The sequence below is a fragment of the Benincasa hispida genome, chromosome 12 (assembly GCF_009727055.1).
Source record: "Benincasa hispida cultivar B227 chromosome 12, ASM972705v1, whole genome shotgun sequence".
Classification (NCBI taxonomy): Eukaryota; Viridiplantae; Streptophyta; class Magnoliopsida; order Cucurbitales; family Cucurbitaceae; genus Benincasa; species Benincasa hispida.
This window is the reverse complement of record NC_052360.1, coordinates 18,316,179-18,343,214: the sequence shown is the minus strand read 5'-3', so window position 1 is coordinate 18,343,214 and position 27,036 is coordinate 18,316,179. Positions and strand designations below refer to the sequence as shown.

At 35.7% G+C, this 27,036-nt stretch overlaps 1 protein-coding gene across 2 annotated transcripts; it reads right to left on the bottom strand.

Annotated features, from left to right (window-relative positions):
* Window positions 1-4,567: 4,567 nt before the first annotated feature.
* On the bottom strand, window positions 4,568-6,777 carry LOC120092689 (40S ribosomal protein S20-2). 2 transcript variants are annotated; one of them, XM_039050839.1, is made up of 4 exons: window positions 6,619-6,762; window positions 6,399-6,544; window positions 5,789-5,902; window positions 4,568-5,058 (listed from the first exon to the last, which is right to left on the bottom strand). In XM_039050839.1, the coding sequence occupies exons 2-4, from the start codon at window positions 6,508-6,510 to the stop codon at window positions 4,919-4,921; spliced, it is 366 nt and encodes a 121-aa protein (XP_038906767.1). In that variant the 5' UTR covers window positions 6,511-6,544; window positions 6,619-6,762; the 3' UTR covers window positions 4,568-4,918. The 2 variants fall into 2 exon arrangements, with proteins under 2 accessions (XP_038906767.1, XP_038906766.1); XM_039050838.1 differs by having other exon boundaries at window positions 4,625-5,058; window positions 6,399-6,523; window positions 6,619-6,777.
* Window positions 6,778-27,036: the final 20,259 nt, after the last annotated feature.

The following is a 27,036-nucleotide window of genomic DNA, read 5'->3' as shown; positions in this document are numbered from 1 at the left end:
CCTCAAGATAGGCTGTCACCCTCGGGATATACTCAACGACTAGTCTAGTCTAGTAGTGGTTCGGATCTTGACCGGGTCCGAGCTTCCCAGATGGAGCTTAGCCTAAGACATTTGAAACTCAGACATTCTATAAGCTTCCGCCGCTAAGTAGAAATGTGGGATTATGTCCTTATTCTTGAATCTATCCATCAAATTGTTATGAATATGGTATATACATAGGGCATGAAATACATCAAGGAATATACTTGAAACAACCTTTGCAATTGAAATGTGACGATCTGATATAATTACTAAATTTGGAATGTCTCCTGTCGAAGCCTTCAAATGAGTCATGAACCAAGTCCATGATGCATCGTTCTCACCATCTATACCATTGAAGGCGATAGGATATATGTTATTATTGCCATCAATACACGTTGTTATTAACAACACACCTTTGTATTTCTCGTGCAAATGGGTCCCATCAACAACGATTACTGGACAAATGCAATTCAAAAAACCCCTAATACACGAACCAAGTGCTATGAAGACGTACTTAAAGTATTGTACGTTCTCTACTTTAACCTCAAAGATCGTACCTGGATTTGCAAGCTTAAGTGCCTCGCCATATGCCCTAACAATAGCATATGATCCTTCTGGCAACCATCGTGCAAGCACCAATCTATATTCTCTAGCGCGATAAGCCTGTCCGTAACTTATGTTCACTCCATAATCTCGTCGAACATCTTCAATTATATCTCTCGGGGTATGTTCGACCAACTTGTTCGTATTTGGACTTGATTAACTGTCCAATAATCCAACTTTTTTCTTGTCGATGATTACCCATTATCATTTTAAGAGAACATGTATGTTCGCTTGGATATCAAATAAACTTGGGACTGTCAACGTATAAATCTCAGTTGGTGTGGACACTCGTGAAAGCGCATCCGCCGCTTTGTTATGTAGTCCGGGTTGATACAAAATGTCAAAGTTGTAACCCAAGAGTTGGGTCAGCCATCTTTGGTGTTGAGGTTGAACTTCCCGTTGCTCGATTAAGAATTTCAACACCTTTTCATCAGAGATAACTGTGAATTTATTCCCTAGTAGGTAGTGTCTCCACTTTTGAACTGATAGGACTATGGCCATTAGTTCCCTTTCATATATTGACTTGGATTGTTCTCTTGGAGAAAGCTTCTAACTAAAGTACGGTATAGGTCCGTCATTTTGAGAGAGAATTGCCCCCAACCCATATCCAGATTCATCCGTTTTAATTACGAAAGGAAGAGAAAAAACAGACAATGCTAAAAAGAGATGATCATCATAGCCTCCTTAAGTTCCTTGAAGGCTTTTGTGGCTTCTTCTCCCCAGTTGAAGGCATTCTTTTGTAATAATTGTCAATGAGGCTGTGATGCTTCCATACCTTCTCACAAACCTCTGATAGTATCCAGTCAGTCCCAAAAATCCTCGTAGTTCTGACACGTTCTTGGGCTGGGGCCATCTAGCCATTGCTGCAATTTTTTTCCATCTGCCTCCACCCCTTGTTAGGATATCCAATGTCCTAGGTATTGTATTCTTGGTTGGCAGAACACACACTTCTTTTGGTTTGCGTAGAGCTTGTGGTCACGTAGGATGTTGAATACCACTCCCAGATGAGTCTTGTGTGTTGAAATATCAGGGTTGTACAATAAAATATTGTCAAAGAAAATCAACACAAAACGGTGGAGAAAGGCTCTAAATACCTGGTTCATCAGAGATTGAAAGGTTGTCGATGCGTTGGTTAAATTGAAGGGCATTACCAAGAACTCGTAATGTCCTTCGTGCGTTTTGAAAACGGTTTTCTCAACATCACAATCCCTCATTCTGATTTGGTGATAGCCGGATTTGAGATCTAACTTGGAATACACAATTGAACCACTGAGTTCATCCAACAGTTCTTCAATTACGGGAATGGGAAATTTGTCCACTATAGTAGCTTGATTTAACTCCCTGTAATCCACGCAAAATCGCCAACTGCCATCCTTCTTTCTTAGTAGAAGCATTGGGCTTGAATAAGGGCTCTGACTTGGACGTATAATCCCTGCTTGTAACATTTCTTCCACCAACTTCTCGATCTCTTCCTTCTGGGCATGGCCATACTTATAGGGTCGTACATTGATAGGTTTTTGTCCTTCTGTCAATAGGATTCTATGGTCTATGTCACGTTTGGGAGGTAATCCTGTTAGTGTAGCAAATCTATCCTCATACTCTTCCAACAGAGCTTGAATCATGACGGGTAACTTTTCTGGTTGTTGCCTCTCAGCTTCGAATACGATTTCTCTGTTTTCCTCTGTTTACATATTCTTAAATTCGATTAAAAATCCTTGCTCTTCTTCTTCCCATACTTTCACCAGAGCTTTCAAGGATATTTCTACTTTTGTTAGGGACGGATCTCCCTTCAAAATGATGGGAGAGCCTTTTGATATGAACGTCATCGTCAATGAGGGCCAATGTATCCCCATAAAACTAGTCGTGCACAGCCACTGCATACCAAGAACAACATCAATCTTTCCTAAATCAATGGCAAGGTAGTCAAAGGTTACCTCGATTTTGAGGAGTTTGATCGTCATGACCTACACTTCCCTTTCCCTTACACTGCCATACCATTTCCAATGACCGATACTAGTAGCTTTAGTTCTTTCACGATTTTTCTATGAAGAAAGTTGTGGGTGGCTCCACAATCAATCGGCACAATAACTGCCTTACCCTGAATCTCCTCTCAACTTCATTGCCCCTTTAGAAGAGAATCTAAACATTGATCAACGTTATTTCTGGGTTGTTCGTGACTTCCATGGTCTTCAGCTCGGTTTGTACTTCTTCTTCAACAGTTTCAGCCTCTCCCGCTTCTTCTTCGTATAAAATGAACAGCATTAGTTCCAACTTGCTCTGGTTTTACAACGATGCCCTGGAGAATATTTGTCGCTGCAACGGAAGCACAATCCCTTGCCCAGTCGTTCTCGGAACTCATGGTCGGACAGCTTCTTCATTGAAGGCTCATTCTTCACTAACGGCACTTTGAAAGGGATGGAGATCTGTCGTGTACTTAGGGCTTCTTCTTTCTTTGTCGTGCTTTTATCACATGCATTTTCTTTTTTAAGAAGATGGGTCTCCTTTCTAAATGGCCCAGAAACTCCCAAGTTGTTGAGGACCAAATGTAAGGCTATATTTCTATCATTCACCAATTGGGCTTCCCTTATACAGTCTTCCAAGGTCATCTGCTTACAACTTCAGCCTGCAGTGTAGGTTCCAATCCATTGACGAATGCATCACGCAAGACAATTTTAGCCATCTCCGACAAGGGTGCTGAATAGTTCACAAATTCTTTTATGTATTCCAGGTAAGTCCCTTCTTGTTCAATCTTGAGTAACCTCGCTCCTAAGCTTCCCTCCCCCATGGGTCGAAATGCTTAAACATCCTTCTCTTAAGCTCTTCCCAAGAGGTGATAGCTCTACAGTTGTAGCTCCACCTGAACCAATCAACTTCATCAGGGGCAAAACTTACCACAACTACCTTGACTTTCTCTGCATTTGTGAGTTCATGTATTTCGAAGTAGTGCTCGTCATGGTAGACCAAAGACTTGGGGCTTTCACCTGAAAAAATCGGCATCTCTAACCTTTTATACTTACTTTTATCTACTCCTCCAATTGATTGCGTTGCCATATAGAGTCCACCTCTTCTAATTTTCCTTTGAGCTTGAGCCTCGTCCCATTATGAACGCTAGATTCTACCATTTTTCAAGTGGAGTTGCTCTCCCTCACCTCTTCTGCCAGTTTTTCTATGTTTTTACATAACCCCAACAACATCTCCTTCATCGCAATCATTTCTTTCTCATTTGACTCCATCGATTCCTCTAATTACTTCTATACCATTGCTCTTATTCGTCCGAGTGTTGTACGACTCTGATACCAATTTGTTGGATATCCAACCTACAAGAAAAACTTACAAAACTCAACCAACCAATACTCGAAAAGAAATAAGAGCAAAAAGAGGTCACTCAAGTCATAGAGACTATTTTCCTTAGATTTATCTATTTATAGCAAGAATTCTTTGCAGGCCTTAATCATGGAGTACATTTTTTTCTATCAGCCTCAGTTGTGGAATGTCCTTTCTACCCCTTCTCTCATATGTGTATAATATTGGGGTTGTAACAAAATGCTATTAGTAGAATATTAGTTGGAAATAAATGTTTTGTAGAATGTTGTGTTACATTGAATACATATTGAATGCTTGAGAAATGGTTGAAGGAAGAAGATGAAAGGCTTTAGCATGAAGGCTTTTTAAACTTGAAAGAGATCATTGATAGAAAACTTTTTTATTATTGGGTCATTTTGTGGAATTTTTCAAAAGGTGAAAGATTAAAATAAATGGAAGAGTACCGATCAATAGACTACGATTGAAATTTTTTCAAAAAAAATGATTTCGATGGAAAATAAATTGAGATACAATTTAGCTTCAAGCTTATCTTATAAGTCACCATGATAAAGCAATAAAGTCTACCCACATGAACATAGATAAACTAACAGAAAGCAAGTACGCTCAAAATAATCATCCATAACAAATCTGGCCTTTACTTGGACCCGCAACTTCATTTAGTGTTAATAATATTGGCTATCAAAATAAATCCAACGGTTAACATTGAAACATAAGGAACGTAAAAGCAGAATACAGCTCATGGAATTATATTCTAACTTTTCATCTAAGTAAAAAAAAATCCAAAGAAATCAACGAAATGACAGTAGACAAAAATTTTGCTCCCAGAATAAGTTATAAACTTCAAAATCATGACAAAAATGGATAACGCATTAACCTTAACATTTGAGATTGAAACAGGGCAGGCACACACAGTACATAAAACTCTAGATAACTACGAGTGGATTTAAGAACTTCAGAAATATGGAACACATCAATCAGCAATTGTGACTTCAACCTCAACACCCGGTTCAATGGTGATAGACGTGATCTGCTTAACAACGTCAGCAGAGCTAAAGAGGTCGATGACCCGCTTGTGGACACGAAGCTCAAATCTGTCCCATGTGTTGGTACCTGCAATAAAAGTAAGAGATCCTTAACCAATTTTCAGAATAGATCTAAAAAATTATTTAGCAGCAACTTAGAGCAGACGTCAACAACAAATGAAGCCACCCGAGAAGGCATATACAAAAATAACAAATATTCCCTGAATAAGTATAGAACAATGCCAGACTAACTACACTATTTACAGTTGATTGTGATTTATGAATCTATGATACTGACTACGTATATCGGTTTTACATACAATATGAAGACAATATATTTACAAAGAATAATAAACTAAAAAATTCGTAGAGAAACCCATCAAAATACAATTCCAAAGACTTACAGATCTCACGCTCATAAATTTCCTGTTTTATTTTCTAGAATTGCAGGGTCATATAACAATTCAGTTTCAACAGTGTTCGTAGACAAATTTATACAGCAGAATCACCAAAACTCCCATCCAAAGCTCAAGTATGAAAAACAATGAACGGGTCTAAGGGCTTTACACATGGAGGAAGGATAAAGAGATAACAGGATTAAAACACTAAACCACAAGGTGTGAAGACCAAAATATCATGAATACTTAACTAACACCACCAATGCCAATCCCAGATAAATACAAATGGATGATGGAAAGAGAGGTATAAGGGAAAATTCAGTTGAGTATTGATCCAGGGTAACAATTACTATAAACAGACAGAGGATTCCAAAACCAAGCTTGCTGTTATTCTTCAATTAAGCATTGAATCAAAAGTACCTTCACCGCAGGGAGATTTCCGGGTGGTGATGTGCAGGACTTTTGTTGGCATCCTCACGGGTCCCTTAACCCTCAGTCTCTTGTCTTTGGCACCACGAACCAAATCAGCACAAACTGTTGATTTTAAAAAAACAAAGTAAACCATGAGGATTACGCTACCATTTACAAAGCTGAAGACATCAAGAAATAAAATTTCAGTAATATGTATAAACATAGAAATTAGAGCAAAGAAAACCCTTTGTTGAGTAAAGTCAAAGCCCCCATTTGTGAATCATGGATGATTCTCCCTGAAGTTCATGTGTAAACATCGGAAGTTCATTCGGCAGATAAATTTCGAAGGTCATGACATAAATAACAATCCAATAATTAACACGTTAAAAATCAAGACGAACATGAAAAGTGAAAAATCCAACGAATTACAAACAGCAACAACAATCATAAAGCAAATGTGGAAGAATCTATACATTTCAGAAACACATTACAAAAACGCAAAACCAAGAGACAAACGACATATGAGTTCAAATGTAATATTAGAAAAATGAAAATTTCCACTTGCGAACTAGAAAACAACGGAGGTGACTTGCTTCTAAACAAAGGTATGAGGAGATACCCTTTTCGAGGTTCTTCACGTTCTTCGACGAAAGAGTGATCCTAATCTTGTGGATCTGCTCTTGTGCATCCTCCAAACCAGGCTTCGTAGGCTTCATCGCTGCATACGCCATGTTTGCTTACTTCCTGAAAACAAGAATTTTAAAACTAAGAGGATCAGATGTAAGAAAAAGTACGGCAAACACCATGTAAAGGGGAACGGAAGTGGTGAAGAAGACTACCGGAGCAAGAGGCGGCTACCGCTGCTAGGTATTTCAGTTGGAGGATTTAGGTTGGAAGAAGATGAAGATTGAAAGCTAGGGTTTTGGTATTAATATCAGTGGACTAGAGGCCCGAATACTGATAGATAAATCGGGCCAAATTAGAAGGGTTTTTTCTCTTTCGCAAAAAAAACAACAAAAAACAAGAAAAACCAAAATAACAAAAAACAAAAACAAAGAACTAACACCCTGTTGTATAATAATTTCGTTTTTGGTTTTTTATTTTTAAAAATTAAATTTATTTTCTCTTCATTTTTTCCAATAATTTGCATCTTCCTTAACTACAATGATTGAATTTTTAGTCAAATTTCAAAAATAAAAATAAGTTTTTAAAAGCTACTTTTTCCCATTTTCAAATTTTGGCTTGGTTTTTTAAAAGTTTAAATTCTATTTTAGTCTCCGAACTTTGAAGCTTGTTCTATTTTGGTCTTTAAGGCTTTATTTGGTAATCATTTTGATTTTTATTTTTATTTTTGAAAATTAAGTCTATGAACACTACTTCCACATTCAAATTTCTTCTTTTGTTATCTACTTTACACTAATGGTTTAAAAGATCAAACCAAATTTTAAGAACTAAAAGAAGTAGCTTTCAAAAAGTTATTTTTGTTTTTGGAATTCGACTAATAATCAATCGTTGTACTTAAAGAATGATGCAAATCATTGTAAAAATGTGGATGAAATAAGCTTAATTTTCAAAAAAAAAAAAAAAAAAGTTACAAATGAGTCTTAAACTTTTAAAAACATCTATTATAGTTCCTGAACTTTTAAAAAGTGCTTACTTTGGTCTATGCTATTAAAATTTTGCCAACTCTTAAACAAAATGATGAGATGATTTGTACTTTTAGAATCCTTGCCCTTCTCCTTTTCTTGTGCAAGTAGTGCTCCAAGAGACATTTCTTGAGCAACAATATATAATATCAATGGTCTTCCAGTTGTAGCCGCGCTTAGGACCAGAGAATCGAGCAAATACTTCTTTATGCTATCAAAGGCATTTTAGCAGGTTTGATCCCATTCAAAGACTGTATCCTTCCCCATCAATCTCTAAAATGGTTGACATCGTCCTGCAAGGTTAGATATAAACCTTTTGATATAGGCCAAGCGATCTTGAAGACTTCTTAACTCATGCAGGTTTCTTCAATTTGAAATTTTTTAGAAAACATCGATTTTAGATTGATCGATTTCGATTCTGCGGTGCCTTACAACAAACCCGAGAAACTTTCCTGAAGTCACACCGAACGCATATTTAAGAGGGTTCATTCTTAATTGATATTTCTTCAGGCGGTCAAAGACAAGCTTTAGGTCCTTTAGGTAGTTATATCGCTTCTTAGACTTCACTACAAGGTCATTGACGTAACACTCGACGTGTTTATGTAGCATATTATCGAAGATCTTCTGCATAGCACGTTGGTATGTGGCACCTACATTCTTTAATCTGAAAGGCATCACCTTAGTATATACCTTTTGGAGTTCGAAACACTATTTTCTCCCCAAATTTTAAAGCCATTCGAATTTGGTTATATTTTGATGACCCATTCATGAAAGATAGAGCTTCATGCCCGGTGGTGGCATCCACCATAATTTATGTGATAAACAAGAGAAAGTCATCTTTTGGGCAAGTATTATTTAGGTCACAAAAATCCACGTAGACACGTAATTGACCATTCTTTTCTCTTACGAAAATAATGTTGGCTATCAACGTTGGGTACTTGACTTCACGTATAAATCCAACCTTTATTAACTTGTTAACCTCCTATTCGATTTGAGAAATCAGTTATGGCCGAAAGCATCATTGAGCTTGCTTGATTGGCTGATATTTTGATTTAATTGCTAGTCGATGGACAACAACTTTTGGATTAAGCCCAGGAATTTCTTTATACGATCAATCAAAGACATCTTTACATGTCGTGAGTAAGCTCACATATTTCTTTTCTTCATTATCAGCAAGTTGTGCACTTATGAAGGTTGGACGAGGCTCTTCTATCGTGCCCAGGTTGACTTCCTTAAACTCATCAACTGTTGGTTCACTACCATCCTCAAGTGATAAAAGGGCTTCTTCCGCGTCTTCTTCATGCATGCCAGAATCTGATGCCTCTTCTATTGTGACATGGCAACAATTTGTCGCATCTTCTTCATCATCTGGGCCATTCTTTTTAGGTTGAGTGATAACAACATCGTGTTGCTTTACTTTTAATGAGCCCTCTGTATTTATGGAAATAAGCAGCGTCCTTTTCATTATTGAGGGAATAACACTATGAATTTTTTCTTCACTTTTCACCTTTGTTATGGTCACGCTCAATCTCTCGAAAGCAGATGTTGGTGTGGCTGGAGTTGAACATACACTATTTATCTTATTCAAGTTTAAATTTAGCCTTCGAAAGGCTGGAAGTCTGGTGGAGCTAGAAGTTGGATGTTGATTTTCATCTTCAACTGCAAGTGTGCTTAGCCTTTGAAAAACTGAAGAACATGCTGCTAAAGAAGTAATGTGACTGAAGACAAAAGTCCTCTGACTTTCACCTCTCTCCTTCTCTTAAGAATCATGGCTTTCCTCTATGGTAATGTGACATGTGTCTGCATCTTTTGCTTTCCCTTTTCCAGTTATGCAAATTGGCTAAGAGGACTTTTATCCAAGTCTAAATCTTGAGCTAGGTATAGAATATCCTTGTTCTTGAAGCTTCTTTTGCGTCGGGGAAAGCCCAGGCCTTTCATCAAATATTTTTAGGATTTTAAGCTCGGTGCTAGTTGTAAAGTCATATCCTACCATTGCCAACAAATTATATGTCTTTGGATCGAACCCAACTTTTGTTCGTTTGTCTAGAAGAATTGCTTTCATTTCTTCTTTCTCAATCTTTTTTACTTCTCCTTTATCCATCTTTATAAGTGGTGTGGTGAAGCTTTTTTAAAAAAATTTGACGTCTCTGATCGTCAGATTTTTTTAGCATTCTGCAAATGGTGATTTGCTTTTCTTGTGTCGAGAAAGAGGAACAAAGCGTAGGACAAAAGGGTTTGAGACCTTTTCTTGGGGGCATATCGTCTTTTCATTCTTTAACACCTCAGGTTTGATTTGAGTGGTTGGTTCACCATTCTCTTGGTTGTTGAAAGCATCTACTTCATTTGTCTTCGTTGTTGCGATTGTTTGTTGCTCGGGCTTATAAGTGCCTTTGGCCACAGGAACTTTTTTTTATATAACTTCACTGATATTATCACTTTTTAGATAAAACCTTGTATCAGCAAAGTGAGATTCAACCTCTAAAAATGCCTTGGAATCAACATTGACTTTCTTGATGCCTTGTTGATAGAATTTAAAACATTGATAAAGCATGGTGGCTACTACTTTGTTCTCATGAATCCAGAGATGCCTTAACAACAGCCTGTAGGTGGTTCTTGCATCAATCACGTGAAATATGGTGCTCGCTTCCAAATTTCTTATGGTGATTTCTTGACAAATTATACCCATTGCTCGTTGTGCTCCTCGATCAAAGCCTTGAATCACCAATTTACTACCTGACAGCTCCTCCATCGAAATGCCCAATTGATTCATGGTTGATTTTGGCAGAGTTGACGGTTGAGCATAATCGATGAGGATTCAACTGGTTTTTTTCTCTCTAACATACCCTAACACGAATAAGGGTTTATTATGAAGCTTTGACCCAAGTAGCAAATCCTCATCAATGAATGATATTGATATACAACATGAACCACATGTACTTGTTTGGGTTGCAGAAATAGTTGGAATCCCATCATCTTTTAATATTTCGGCCAGGGCATTCTTGGTCTCCCGCGGGAGTGACAACAAATCATTGATGCTGAAAGAAGGTAGTGTTGAGGTTGATGCCCTAAATCTCATAGGATCCTATAGTTTATAATTGTATTGTACAAAAAAATTATTTTAATAAAATATGTGATGTTTTATTTGACATTTAGTATCATTAAATCCATAAATCAATAAACAAACATCCAGGTTATCTTGTAACTTAAACATGTATGTAGAGACATATGGGTGGATTACATTTAAATGATAACTTAAATGGTCTATAGTAGATGGATAAGACTGGATACCTTATCCTGGTGACACTACGAGTACGGTCCGCTTTGTAGATTTACAATTGTTGTAAAGTGCTATCAATGATTTGATCCTGATCATTCATGTGGAGACATGTGAGTGAGGGTATTCTATACAAAGGAGTATGTATAAGACCAGACCACAAAATGACTAGTCTTATTATATAACGTCATTCTAATTAAGACTTACCTTTCACTATGATGATCATAGGTAACATGACCTGAATCTTGAGTGAATTGTGAACTCCTGCCTATAAAGGCAGTCCTTTGATTTTTATGGGTGAGAGTGACTACATCACCGACTTAATAAGCTATCATTTTGGGGATTCGTCTGATTGGGGAGCTGGGAACACATCTACACAAGAAGGAATTCACTTCTTCCCCAACATCGGGGTAAGTAAATAAATTGCTCCCTTAAGAGCTGATTCTGAGGCTTGAATAATGAGGCGCTACACCCCCTATTGGTTCGAGAGGGTTTTGGTCATAGTTGGACTATGATTTATTGTTCATTATAGGGATCAGTGGTACTTAAGAATTCAGATGTAACTACAGAGGCAAAATGGTAATTTCGATCCAGCTGTACTTACAAGCAATTTGTGAAGGGTCATCATACTATTGACTAGTTATATTCAATGGACACAAAAATATATTTGTAGTTCGAAGAATGCAGTTGTCGGTCTTTAGTGGAGTGTCCAATAGTTAACGAATGGTGAATAAATTAATTAAAGAAGTTTAATTAATTATTCACATACCGCTGAAGCTTCAAGTTACAGGTTCATGAGGTCCTATTTGTAGCTCAACAGGAATTAATGAGAATCAATTTTTGGATTAATTTGAATTGTTCAAATTGATTAAGGGAATGAACTATATGTGATATAATTAATTTAATCTAATTATATATGGTATAATTACTATAATGTATTTGATATATTATAATATAAAGTTTATTTGTGAGGAAATAAATATTTTAATATGTTTCAAATATTAATTATGTGAATTAGATTCATGTAATTAAATATAAATGTGATTTATACTAAAAGCCATTGGTGAGAGTGAAATGAAACTATAGGTTATATTGTATTTAATATAATATAGAAAGTATAGGTTATATGTTATATTTGATATAACATATAGTTTAATATATATATTATATGATAAGGTAGTTATCATATAAATATATATATATGAATTGATTTATTAAAAATGAAATATATTTTTTTTAAAAAAAAAATCATTTTTGGGAGGGAGTTGTAACTTTCTCCCCCCTATTTCTCTCTAAAACGTGATAGTGGGGGGGTTGTTGTTAGTTTTCATCTTCTCTCTCCGGTTTTCACAGAGACTAGAACACAATGAATCACAGGAGACTTTTGAGATTTCTTCGTGACCTTCTCCTCATTTCTACTCTCTCAAATTCCCTCATCCAAAATAGCCAAAGCCCACAAAATTCTTGGTTTCTCACCCAGAGAATACAGTGAAAATTTTGTGGTAGAATCCTTTTGATCGAGGGATTTTTCTTGAAGAAAGGTTCTTCAAAGGTCCTGGGTTTCTAAAACCTTTTTTTTAAAAAAAAAAAAAATTCTTAAGCATGTTGTATCTTAATTAAATGCATATTTTTCTGTATGTTTGCTGTAAAGTTCATATTCTGGAAATCTGGTTTTTTTGGGTCCGATCCCATTTTTCGTTCAAGAACCTTTAATGGTTCCTTCAATTGGTATAAAAGCAGAGGGTTTTGGCCCAAAATTTTCCAAAATTTTAGAATATTTTTATATTGGTGGGATTTAAGCATTCTGTAATTTTCATTTGATGGATCTTTGTGAATGTGTTTGGTTTTGCAATTATGGATGGTTTTCGGGATTGGGCATTTAGATTATTGCTTTATTTTTACAATTTTTTTTGTAAGGGCCCATGTTTTGGGGCATAAAATTTCTATTGAGCTTGTATATTTAAGTTTTGAGTTGCTCGTGTTGTTCCCGGTCGATTTCTGGAGAAAACGAGGCAAAAATCGGAAGTGTTTGGAAGGAGTTTGAAACTGTACAGTAGGTGACTGTATAGTAGCATCGCGACGCTGCGATGTGGTGGACAAAAGTCATCTTCGTAGCATCGCGATGCTAGGCTACAACGTTTGGAGACAGAGAAGACGTGTGGTTCAACTCCGGTTTGCGTGTGGTTCGTGGTCTACTGGTTCGTTTCGGTTTGTGGATTCTCCGGTTCAAGTTTCTTGGGTTCTTCTGGACCAGTTTGTGGTCTGGTTCGAGCGGTTCAAGGCCCGGTTCACCTATTTCGAAACCGGATGTCTATTAATTTGTAATAGTTAGATTTTTTTGTTTCAAGTGTCCAATCGTGGTCCATTAATTGCCTTTAAATTATGCTTGTGATGTATGATTTAAATTTTTATTATTATATGCCATAATGTATGTCATATAGAATCCTACCATAGGTTATGCATTTAATTTCATGCATCATATTATATTATAAATGTTATAATATATGTTTAGTTGCATGATTTATTTTTATAGCATGCTCATGCTCGTATAGTATAAATGTTATAATATATGTATGTATGCATTAATAACATATACATGCATCATTTATATTTTAAGAGTTATAATATATATTATGAATGTATGTTTAAAGTATGTTATTAATAAATTCATTACTTTAGTATATAATTGTTATAGATGTTAGTAATGAAATGAATTTGCGTGATGCATGACATTACTTTAAATAATTTATAATTGTTATTATTTACTAAGTATGTCAATGGATGCAATTTATGGTTTTAATTTATTTCATTTGCTTATAATTGTTATATCAAAATGAAATTAGAAATTAAAATCAATAAATCAGAATTATATGTAAACCTTAGATTAAATTCATTTTTTAAAAATAGTTTTAAAATATGAATCTTATAGACCCAAGATCACATTTCTAATGAGATTAGAAACTGAGTTTAATCTTTTAGTCGGTTTAATAGGATTAAATTGGTTTTAATTAAAAGATTAACATTGTAACAAATATATCTATAAAGGACCTTTTGTTTAAGGTTAGTTTTGTCTAGGTTGGAGTATTTAAGTTGATGGAAACGTAATATCCCTACCTGAGAACTTACCTGGAAAGGTAAATTAGATAGATTGGTTACAAGCATGCAATTATTGGTTAACGTTTGTTAAAGTGTTTAATGAACTTTGGTCAAAATTGTTTAACTATCCAAAGCAAATATTGTTTTTGGGCAAACTAAACAGTCACTTAATTAAAATCAGTAGCTGGATTTTCATAAGTTGATTAACCCTAGTAAAACGCCTAATGGGAGGAAAATGGGGTATATGATACTTCATTTTATCCTTCACGTTTATCCCTAAAATCACATTGTGAGATCTATACTCAACCTCGAGGCACCTTGAGTGTCCCCTTACGGATGGTGTTTGTATAGATCAATTTCAAGATGAATGGAGAGAATGTTTATAGTAAGTGGAAATGGATGTGTGACAACATATCCCTCGATCTCTCTCATTAATTTGAAGTAAAGTCTCATGCATGGTCTCGTGGCACCTTGAGTATCCCCCATACAGATGACATTTTTGCATGACGCTTTTTCAAACTCAATAAATTGGATAAGGGTTACTTTAGTTTTTGCCCCAATCGGTTTTCCCTACGGTTGGCTCATTGGGGCGAAATTCTATAATCTAAAATGAGAGAATACACTTACAAGAAATGTTAAGCGAGTTTAACTATTTATAGACCGAACAATGGTGACTGATAGTTACAGTAACAAGGAGTTGTTCTGTTTGTTGATTGAGATAGTCTCATTTCAATGAAGAGGCCCCTGATCACCCTACGATGGCTTGTGTCTTGTCTCACTAAAGTATCATTGCAAAATAGATGTCACTTAGAATACATTAGATTTTTTTTTTTTTTTTTGGCTAAAATTGATTGGTTTTTCCTAATGGTTTAATGCAAATAGACTAATATAAATAATTTGTATGGTTTTAGTAAATTTGTTCATTATGACTTCCGCGACTCGTAATTTACTCGCCGCCGACAAACTAAAAGGCAATAATTACACAACTTGAAAAAACATAATTAGCACTAAAAAACACAATCAGCACTATCTTGATCATCGATGACCTCCGGTTTGTCTTAATGGAGGATTGTCCTCCCATTCCAGCTCTAAATGTTGCATGAAATGTTCGAGAAGCATATGAGCGATGGACACGAGAGCAAACGAGAAGGCCCGAACGTATATTTTGGTAAGCTTTTTTGAAGTCTTGGCCAAGAAGCATGAGCCCTGCTCATAGCCCTTGAGATCATGGAATCCCTGAGAGGAATTTTCGGATAACCGTCCACACAGCTTAGGCATGACACTCTTAAATACATCTTTAATGCCCATATGCAAGAAATAGCATCTATTAGAGAACATGTTCTCAACATGATGGTCCATTTCAACGTGGCGGAGATGAATGGATTCATCATTGATGAAGCCAGTCAGGTTAGCTTCATTCTTGAAACTTTACCTGAAAGTTTCCTACAGTTCCGTAGCAATGTTGTTATGAACAAGATTGACTACAACCTGACCACCTTGCTCAATGAGCTACAGAACTTTCAATCCTTGATGAAAACTAAGGAACAGAAGGGTAAGACAAATGTTGCTTCATCCTTTAAGAAGTTTTTTAGAGGTTCGATCTTTCGGATGAAATCTATGCCTTCTTCATTCGACACCAAAAAGTGGAAGAAGAATAAAGGTGGAAAGAGGAAAGTTAACCCATCAGTTGCTGCCCATAAGGGCAAGAAGGCCAAGGTTGCAAATGGAATATGTTTCTATTTTAACCAAGAGGGACATTGAAAGAAGAATTGTCCCAAATAGTTGGCAGAGATGAAGAAGGCCAAGTAAGAAAAATATGATTTGCTTGTTTTCGAAACCTGTTTAGTGGAGAATGATGATTTGGCCTGGATAACTGATTTAGGTACCACTAACCATGTTTGTTCTTCATTTCAGGGAATTAGTTCCTAAAGGCAACTGGAAGCTAGGGAGATGACGATGCGAGTTGGAACTGGGCATGTTGTCTTAGCTACAACAATGTGAGGACTTCGACTTTGTTTACAGAAATCTTATGTTATACTAAATAATATATTTTTGGTTCCAAGATTGAAAAGGAACCTTATTTCTGTAAAATGTCTGTTATTCTATCTCTTTTAATGTAAATAAAGTATTTATTTACAAAAATAGTGTATATATTTGTTCTGCAAATCTCAAAGATAATCTTTATGTGCTAAGATCATTAGCATCTAAATCCCTCCTTAACACTGAAATGTTTAAAACTACGGTAACTCAAAATAAAAGACTTAGAATTTCTTCTAAACAAAATGCCCAACTTTGGCACCTGAGATTAGGACACATCAATCTCAATAGAATTGAGAGATTGGTGAAGAATGGACTTTTAAGTGAGTTAAAAGAAAATTCTTTACCTGTGTGTGAGTCATGCCTTGAAGGAAAAATGACTAAAAGATCGTTTACTGAAAAGGTCACAGGGTCAAAGAACCCTTAGAGCTTGTACATTCAGACCTCTGTGGTTCGATGAATGTAAAAGTAAGATGAAGGTTTAAACATTTCATCACCTTTACTGATGATTATTCAAGATATGAGTATGTTTATTTAATGCAACATAAGTTTGAATCCTTTGAAAAGTTCAAAGAGTTTAAGGCCGAAGTTGAAAATGCATTGAATTGAAAATTTAAGACAATTCAATCCGATCGAAGTGGAGAGTTTTTGGATCTTACATTCTAGAACTATTTGATAGAGCATGGAATAGTATCCCAACTCTCAGCACCTGGTATATCTCAGCAGAATGGTGTATCAAAAAGGAGAAATCAAACCACGTTATATGTGATTTGGTCATAATGAGTTACGCTTTCTTACCTGATTCGTTTTAAGATTTCGCAGTATAGACTGCAGCGTATATTTTGAACCGTGTTCATCCAAAAGTGTTATGAGTACACTTCTTGAGTTATGGAATGGTCGTAAAGCTAGTTTACTTCATTTCAAAGTATGAGGTTGCCTAGCACATGTGCACGAGGCAAATTCTAAGAAACTGGAACCTCGTTCAAAACTGTGCCTATTTGTAGGCTACCCCAAAGGAATAAAAGGTGGTTACTTCTTCGATCCGAAGGAAAATTAAGTCTTTGTATTGACGAACACTACTTTTTTAGAAGAAAACCACATAAGGGAGCATATACCCCGCAGTAAAATAGTGTTGAATGAAATTTCCAAAGAAACCACTAAAATTTCAACAAGAGTTAAAGAACTCAACACCTCAACAAAAGTTGTTGGTTAGATCATCTAGTAGATCAAATCCACCTCAAGTGTTGAAGGAGCCTCGACGTAGTGAGAGGGTTGCAAACCCACATGTCCATTATATGAGTTTAACATAAATCCTAGCTATGGTAGTTGATGGAGATGTTGAGGATCCATTGTCTTATAATAAGGCAATGAAGGATGTTGACAAAAATGAGTGGATCAAAACTATAAATCTTGAGATGAAGCATATGTACTTCAGTTTAGTTTGGGATCTTGTAGATCAACCTGATAGGGTAAAACCTATAGGTTGCAAATGGATCTACAAGAGAAAACGGGGTGATAATGGGAAGGTGCAAACCTTCAAGGCTAGACTTATGGCAAAGGGTTATACCCAAGTTGAGGGGGTTGACTATGAGGAGACTTTCTCACCTGTTGCCATGCTAAAGTCTATCTGGATCCTCCTATCCATTGCCTCATATTATAATTATGAGATTTGGCAAATGGATGTCAAGACTGCTTTTTTGAATGGCAATCTTGAGGAAACCATTTATATGGAGCAACCTGAGGGATTCATATCCCAAGGTCAAGAACAAAAGGTTTGTAGGCTTAATCGGTCCATTTATGGATTGAAACAAGCTTCTCGATCTTGGAACATACGATTTGATACTACAATTAAATCTTATGGCTTTGATCAAAATGTTGATAAGCCTTATGTATACAAGAAAATCATCAATAGTTCAGTAGTTTTTCCTAATGTTGTATATATTGAAAGAGTAAAACAACATGCAGCGGAAGTATCAAGGATCCATAAGCTTTCTAATTCACTAATTTTAGCAAAAACTAAAGCATGCTCTTCTAAAAAAAATGGGTTTTATGAACATACATTTGATAAACTCTTCAAGATAACGCTTGTTCAGCTGTCGTCTACCCTTGTTATCAATGTGAACCACCTCAAAACCTTCCTTACTATGCTCTTGGAGCTTTAGGCAGAGTTGTGGGACTCAAGAACAACTTGAAGAAATGAACAAACCAGAGAAACTCATAGCAGCACAGCCGAAGAAGACAACTTCTTCTTCATAGAAAATTCTTTCGAAATTCTGTTCATTATCACCTTCTCCAATAACTCCATTCTACTTTATATAATAGAGGAACATGCAAAGTGATGGAGTACATGGCTTGCAGCTCATGTTTGGAGAATCATGGTCAAGAAGATAATGCATTTTGTGTGAGCATAAAGATTATGGTAATGGAAAATACCCATTTTCCATTTTTGTGCAATCATGCAAACGATTTTCATTTTATTTTTAAAACCAAAAATGATATTAAATCATTTTAATTCAAAATTTGATTTTCATAAATTAATTTAAAATAATAATTAATTTAATATCAAATATTAAATTAATTTTTGCACAATAACTATCTTTATATATTTAAATCATATTTAAATATTTATTCTCTTGTTCCGTTTAATTTGAACGTTTCGAATTAATCTCTCAAGCTACCCTAAAGCTTATCTATTTACGAGCTAGTAGGGGGACCTCGCGGACCTACAGATCATGAGCTCCAACGATTCGAGATTAATCGGCTAAACTCATTAGTCCGATCTAACCCCTATTCGTTAATTAATGGGGCACTCCACTATAGCCCATAGTTGAACTTTCCTCACTGTAGATATATTATGTCCACTTAATAACCATAATCAGTAAGTCGATCCTTCACAGGTTGTTCGTAATCACAGCTAGGTCAAAATTACCGTTTTACTCCTGTGACTACATCTTGTTCCTTAAGTTCCTACTAATCCTCTAATGAACAATTCTGATTCATAATCTCTATGAATCAAATTCTTTCTCTATCATGAGAAGGTGGGGCCTTGATTGTTCAAGACCTGTAGTTAGTACTTAAGAGAACAACCTATCTGCTAACCCTAAATAGGGTAGGAGTGAATTCCATCTTGCAAGGCTGTGTCCCCAGCTATTCATCCGGTCTTATCCCCAAAATGGTAAGCTTATTGAGCAGTGCTGTTGAACTACTCTCACCGTTTGCAGATCAAAGGATAATCCCGAACAAACAGGAGTTCATAGCTAGCTCAGGATTAAGATCGAGTAACCTAGGTTATATAATAAATGAAATAATCAGTTTTAATAGTAAATGGTCGTTATAAAGAAAAGTGACTATTTTCATGGTCCAGTCTATATGCAAACTAATTGCATAGGATTCCCCCACTCTCATGTCTCAACATGAATGATTTGTGGATCACATCGTTTGTAGCACCTTACAACTTTTTGTAACAACTACAGAGTGGGTCGCGTCTAATAGTGTTACTAAAATGAGATACCCAATTTCATCCATATACTTATTAGACCATTTAGGCTATATACTGTCAACTTGATCCTGTTTATGTCACTACATAAAGTTACAGAATTCAGACTATAGCCAAGGATGCGTTTATTGGATTTTCATAATAAAATGCAAAACCAACAAGTCATAGAAATGTTTAACACGAACTGCGTGTTCTAGGATATTCCCAACAGTATATAGACGACATTCTACTCATTGGGAATGATGTAGGTCTACCATTTAGGCTCGTGACCCAATTCCAAATGAAAGATTTGGGAGAGCCTTGGTTTTTTCTAAGAATTTAGATGTTTAGAGATTAAAAGAACAAAACGCTAGCTCTGTCTCAAGCATTGTACATTGACAAAATGCTTGTCAAGTATTTGATGCAGAACTTCAAGGGAGGTTTACTATATTTCAGACATAGAGTTATATTGTCTAAGGAACAATGTCCTAAGACACCTCAAGAGATTGAGGAAATAAGATGGACCCCTATACATCGATTGTTGGCAGCCTAATGCATGCGATATTATGTACTAAACCTGACATCTGCTATGCAGTGGGGATAGTCTATAGATATCAGTCTAAACCAAAATTTAATCATTAGACCACCGTTAAGAATATCCTCAAGTATATACGGAGAAAACGAGACTACATGCTCGTGTATGGTTCTAAGGATTTGATCCTTACAGGATACATAGAATCTGATTTCCAAACTGATAATGATTGTAGGAAATCCACATCAGGATCAGTGTTCACTCTTAAAGGAGGGGCAGTAATATGAAGGAGTATCAAGCAAGGGTGCATTGCTGACTCCACCATGGAGGCTGAGTACATAGCGACTTGTGAAACTGCTAAGAAAGTTGTATGACTTAGGAAATTCCTGACTGATCTGGAAGTGGTTCCAAACACGTCAAAGCCCATCACTCTTTATTATGATAATAATGATTTTGTGGCTAATTCTTGAGAGCGTAGGAGTCACAAGCGCGGGAAGCACATAGAGCGAAATTATCATCTCATCCGAGTGATTATGCATCGGGGGGACGTGATCGTCATGCAGATAGCTTTGGAGTACAACGTTGTTGATCCATTTACAAAGGCCCTCATGGCTAAGGTGTTTGAGGGTCACCTGCAAAGTATGGGTCTATGGAATAGGTCACGTTTAGACTAGGATAAGTGTAGATTTGTATTGAGCGTGTTATGCCCTAGTTTATTGTTTTCTGTACTTTGTATATTAGTTTGACTTTTTTATTGTACACCCCATTAACGTTAGGTCAAGTGAGAGATTGTTGAGGTTGATTCCCTAAATCTCGTAGGGATCTATAGTTTATAATTGTATTGTACAAACATTTTATTTATATAATAAAATATGTGATGTTTTATTTGATATTTAGTAGCATTAATCCACAAACTAATAAACTATCATCCAAGTTTATCTTGTAACTTAAACATGTATGTAGAAACATACAGGTGGATCATGTTTAAGTGATAACTTAAATGGTCTATAGTAGATGAATATGACTGGATACCTTATCCTGGTGACTCTGCGAGTACGGTCCGCTTTATACATGTTACAATTGTTGTAAAGTGATACAAATGATTTGATCTTGATTATTCATGTAGAGACATATGAGCAAGGTTATTCTATATAAATGAGTTTGTATAAGACCGGACCACCAAATGACTAGTCTTATTATATAACGTTGTACATAATTGAGACTTACATTTCACCAGAATGACCATAGGTAACATGACTTGAATCTTGAGTGAGTTATGAACTCCTACCTATGAAGGCGGTCCTTTGATTTGTACGTGTGAGAGTGGTCAGATCGCCGACTTAATAAGCCTACCTTTTTGGGGATTCGTCTGATTAGGGAGCTGTGAACACAACTACACAAGAAGAAATTCACCCATTCCCCAACATCGGGATAAGTAAATAAATTTCTCCCTTAAGAACTGATTCCGAGGCTTGAATAATGTGGCGCCACACCCTCTCTTGACCCAAGAGAAGTTTAGTCATAGTTGGATTATGATTTACTGTTCATTAGAAGGATCAGTGGTACTTAAGGAGTTAGATGTAACTACAGGAGCAAAACGATAATTTTGGCCCATGTACTTGCGAGCAATTTGTGAAAGGTCATCGTACTATTGACTGGTTATATCCAATGGACATAGAGATAATAGTACTGGTTATATCCAATGGACATAGAAATATATCTATAATACGAATAGTGCAGTTGTCGGTCTTTAGTGGAGTGCTCGACAATTAACGAATGTTGAATAATAATTTAATTAAAGGAGTTTAATTAATTATTCACGTACCGTTGGAGCTTCAAGCTACAGGTCCATGAGGTTCCCTCTGTAGCTCAACGAGAATTGATGAGAATCTATTTTTGGATTAATTTGAATTATTCAAACTGATTTAGAAAATTAATTATATATGATATAATTAACTTAATATAATTATATATGGTAATTACTATAATGTATTTGATACATTATAATATAAAGTTTATTTGAAAGGAAATAAGTATTTGGATATGATTCAAATATTAATTATGTGAATTGGATTCATATAATTAATTATAAATGTGATTTATATTAAAAGCCATTGGTGAAAGAGAATTGAAACTATAGATTATATTGTATTTGATACAATATGGAAACTGTAGATTATATGTTATATTTGATATAACATATAGTCTAATATATATATTATATGATTATAGTTTAATATATATATTATATGATAAGGTTGTTATCATATAAATATATATAGTAATTGATTTATGTAAAACAAATTATATATATCTTTTAAAAAAAGTCATTTTTGGGAGGGAGTTGACTCCCCCTCTTTTTCTCTAAAACATGATAGTGGGGGAGTTGTTAGTTTTCATCTTCTCCTTCTGGTTTTCACAGAGACCAAAACACAGTGAATCACATGAGACATCTGAGATTTCATCTTTTCCTCCTCTCCACTCTCTCAAATTCCCTCATCCAAAATAGTTGGAGTCCATAAAACTTCTAGATTCTCACCCAGAGAATACAGTGGAAATTTCGTTGTAGTGTCCTTTTGATTGAGGGATTTTTCTTAAAGAACGGTTCTTCAAAAGTAAGGGTTTCTAAAATCCATTTTTCCATTTTTTTAAATTTCTTAAGGGTTTCTAAAATCCATTTTTCCATTTTTTTAAATTTCTTTAGCATGTTGTATTTTAATTAAATGCATATTTTTTTTCCCTGTATGTTTGCTGTAAAGTTCATATTTTGTAAGTTTGGGTTTTTTTGGGTCCGATCTCATTTTTCGCTCAAGGACCTATAATGGTTCCTTCAGGAGTTCCACCAATTTGGTCGTTGCTTCTGCAAAACTTGAAGGAGTTTCGTTATCTTTAGTCGTGTTGATGACGTGATGCGAAACAGTTTCAGTCAGACAACTTTTTGGAAAGAAGTTTTTCAAGGTTATTGATTGTCGAGGTCGAGGAAGTTCCTTTCTTTCTTCGATGATTGGTCAAAGTCTTATCGTGTTTTTTCTTGTTTTTCTTCTTTGTAACTTACTCTTCCTTTTATAGTCTCGATATGAACGGGGTTCTTTCTGAACAATACTTTATTTACTACTCTTTTGACGAGTTACCAACGTCTATCCTGTTGGGTTTTATGTCCTAAAACTCATGGTATGTAAACAACGGAATCTATTTTGAAAATTCAATAAAGGTGTTATTGAATAGATCTATTGCTTGAATAGAAATCTAATAAACCTAAAAGTCCCTTGACTATTGGATGAATACTTAAACTTTATGTGGAGATATAAAGGTGGATCAGGTTCGAGTAAATAGTCAAAATGATCTATAGTATATGGATCAGGTTAGGTACCTTATTCTGGTAACACTATTGGATGTGGTCTGCTTTGTAGTTGTTACAAGGAGTTGTAAAGTGCTTCAAACGAAATGATTCTAATTCGTTCATGTTGGACATGAAGAGTGGGGGTGTCCTTGTGCAAAAGGGTTTGTACAAATCAGACCACGAAATGAGTCACTCTTACTTTATAACGTTGTTTACTGTTTAAGACTGACTATTTCAAAGAGATGACCTAGGTAACTTGATCTTAATCCTGAGCTAACTATGAACTCTTGTTTGTTTGGGATTACCTTTAGATTTGCATAGATAATGGTTGGCTCAACAACGCTGGCTCAATAAGACTGCCATTTTAGGGGTAAGACTGGATAGATAGCTGAGGACATAGGGTGCAAGAGGGAATTCACTCCTACCCGCTTTAGGGATAGTAGAGAGGTTGTTCCCTTAAGTGCTAATTTTGGGTCTTGAACAAAGGGTCCCGCCCTCTCATTAGCCCGAGAGGGGCTCGATTTTGTTGATTGGGTCACAAAACAATTGTTCATTAGGGGATCAGCGGGGACTTAAGGAACAAGAGGTAATTTCGGGGGTAAAACAGAGATTTGACTCAGCCATTATTAAGAACAACCCGTGAAGGGTTAACTTACTAATCATGGTTATATCAAGTAAACATAATATATCTGCAGTAAGGGGAATTTAACTATGGACTTTAGTGGAGTGACCCATTAGTTAACGAATGGAGGTTAGATTGGTCTAATGTGTTTAGCCGATTAATCTCGAATCGTTGGAGCCCGTGATCTGTAGGTCCACGAGGTCCCCCTACTAGCTCGGAAATGGATTAGCTCTAGAGTAGCGTGATAAGTTAATTTGAAACGTTCAAATTAGGATCAAACGGAATTGGAGAAAATATATATTTAAATATGATTTAAATATATGAAGATGAATTTGTGTAAAAATTAATTTAATATTGGATATTAAATTAATTTGAATTATTTAAATTGTTTAAATAATTATTTATTAATTTTATTAAAAAATTAATTTGTACAATTAATAAAAATGTCTCACTCCTCAGGAATTTTAATTGCGTAACTATTCATCACTGTAGGAATTGGGTTCAAGCTTTCTCCAGCCCCTTCTCATAATTTGATTTAGAAATAAAATGTGATTTTAAAATCAAAATGGATTTTGGAAATAGAAAATTACACAAAATTGAAAAATGAGTTTTCATGTTCATCTTCAAAGTAGCTCACAAACGAACCCATCTCTTCCTTCATTTACTCCAAGCATGAGCTGCATCCCATGCAACAAATCTCTTTACATGATAGTCTGCAATATATTGAAGAGATTGGAGTGAAGTGAAGACGATGCAATCGAATGAATTTTTTCTGAAAAATTCGGATGAAGAAGATGTTCTTCATTTTGGGTTGTTGCAGTGAGCTATCTCCATATTCCCTTTGATTCCAGCTTATCTTGAGTTCCACAACTCAATCTAGAGCACCAAGAGAATATAGGGAAGATCTTGTGGTGGTCTGCACAAAGATTTTGAGGATTTAGCAACTGGAAATAAAGATTTCAATGGTTCGGCCAAGGTATGTTCTTGAAACTCATTAAACTCTGTTTTAGTATGTTTCTTTTCAGCCAAAATTAATGAATTAGAGTGCTTATGGATCCTGTTCTCTTCCGCTGTGTGCCGCTACCGATCCAACATATCCTTCATCTGCATCTTTCACTTGCTATTCTTTTTTCTGGGAGTCAACGTTTTGGAAGTCTGCCTTTTCTGAGGCCTTTGGAGGAAATATAATAATCGGCTCAAGAGATCCAAATTGGATTAAACTCCCTATTTCATATAGTCGAATATTAGGATGGATCATTATTACGGCGTGATTTGTCTGCACCACATCATCGAGGTCTAGCTCAATCTTTTTTTCTCAAGCTAACTTCAAAATTAACTCCTTTAGTACGAAACATTTTTCTCCTGGATGACTGACAATTCGATGATACTTGTAGTAATTAGGATCATTTACTCTCCTCATTTCTATAGGTTCTTTACATTCAAGAAGTTCAATGAGTTGTTTTTCCAGCAATTCTCTAACATATCAGGCATATCAGAATCTAGAAAAGAGTAGACTTTTTCTTGTCTCTCTTTGAAAGTCAGACGTCTTTTCTCGCCCCCATCTTGGCATATCTCAATCTTTTTCTCCTTAGAGATAAACTTTAAAGAGGTCGTGTTGACGACATAGCTTCTTTAGTAGCACCCTTCGATACCTTCTAAATGCTATTTACTTCTTTCTTTTCTTTCTTTACTTCTAGGACTAGAAAATCATTATTTCCTCTATTGAAAATGCTTAGTTCCATATCATGAGCTCAGGTTGCCAATTCTTCAAAGGTGCGGGGTTTTATCCTTTGCAGGATATACAGAAGTCCCTAGTGCATTCCTTGAGTGCACATTTCCACCCCTAACAGTTCAATTCAGTTAATCTATCTTTGCAATCAAGGCTTAATGCTCTCCAGCAATTGTTGGGTCTTCTTTTCGTTGTTTGGTGGCAGTGAACTCTATCATCCTGATAACACGCCTCATGCTATAAAAGAAGTTGAGGAATTCTCTTTCAAGCTGCTCCTAACTACAATAGTTTCAGGTTCAAGGTCAGTTTACCAGTCAAAGGCATTTCCCTTCAGAGTTCGAATGAACTGTTTGACTATTAAATCTCCTCGCATACCAGTATTCTCACATGTTTTGATGAAATGAGCAACATGTTGTTTTGGATTGCCCTTCCCGTCAATCTGTTGAAATTTTGGTGGCTGGTATCCATTTGGCATTCTTAGGTTTTCAATCTTATTTATATATGATTTAGAATATAAGAGATAATTTTGAGTATGTTCACCATATTGAGCTTTGATGGAGTTGGCAATCATCTCTTGCAATTATTAGATAGACAACGAAGCAATTGACGTCGAATTTTGTGGTTGACTTTCTTGCATAATAGTCTTTCCCTTGTCATCATTCCTGACTACAGGTGTATGACTTGATTCAGCGGTGTCACTCTCAATGCGATTCTCGAGGGATGTAATTTCATAGCCCCTTTCTTCGACTACCTTTATTAGCATGTTAACTTTCTTTTTGAGTTCAACCATCCTTTCTTCACTTGTTCCCACGTCGGCCATCATGACTAACATTATATTTGGATGTGATGGTTCTTCACTTGATTGTTCAGAAGGTAGAGTATGTTTATTGACTGCAGGACTTTCTTTAATGACAATTCCACCTTGCAGTTTTTTTTTTTACATTTATTCCTATATATTTCTCGCGATCTCAAAATGTGGTAGCTCTTTCAGATTGTTGAATCCCCTTAGAGCGATTGCGAGTAATTGGTCTTTTATGGACATCGCTTGAAGCTTTGGGTGCGTTGTTTTTTTTATGTCATGACTTCTTTAAGTAGATTTTGTTGTAGAGAAAGAAATGAAAGGTAGAAATGGTCCCACTGGGCATGCCAAACTATTCGACGAGATTTTTGGAGAAATTTAACTCATGGAATTTTGTATTGATTTTGATATAGTAAAGTGGATACAATCTCTAATGTTTGATCCTCTGATGCCTTCTCTAACAAGGGATAAAGTTTAAAATTTCTAAATCTTCAATCTTCAAGGAGTTACTCTGAACTTCAATCTTCTGAAACTCAAGGAAGTTTTAATCTTCTACGTCTTCAATCTTCAAAAGATTATGATCTTGAGATCAATTTGAGCTTCGATCTTCTAGAATTCAAAGAAATTTTAATCTTCCAAGTCTTCAATCTTCAGAAGGCGACAATCTCAAGATTAATCAGAACTTTAAAGCTTTAGTCTTGATCTCT

Coding starts and splice junctions, on each gene's coding strand:
- LOC120092689 (XM_039050838.1), bottom strand. CDS start 6,510: ATGGCGTATGCAGCGATGAAGCCTACGAAGCCTGGTTTGGAGGATGCA. Junction 5,903..6,398: donor CGTGAAGAACCTCGAAAAGG/GTATCTCCTCAT, acceptor TAAAATCAACAG/TTTGTGCTGATTTGGTTCGT. Junction 5,059..5,788: donor GAAATCTCCCTGCGGTGAAG/GTACTTTTGATT, acceptor CTTTTATTGCAG/GTACCAACACATGGGACAGA.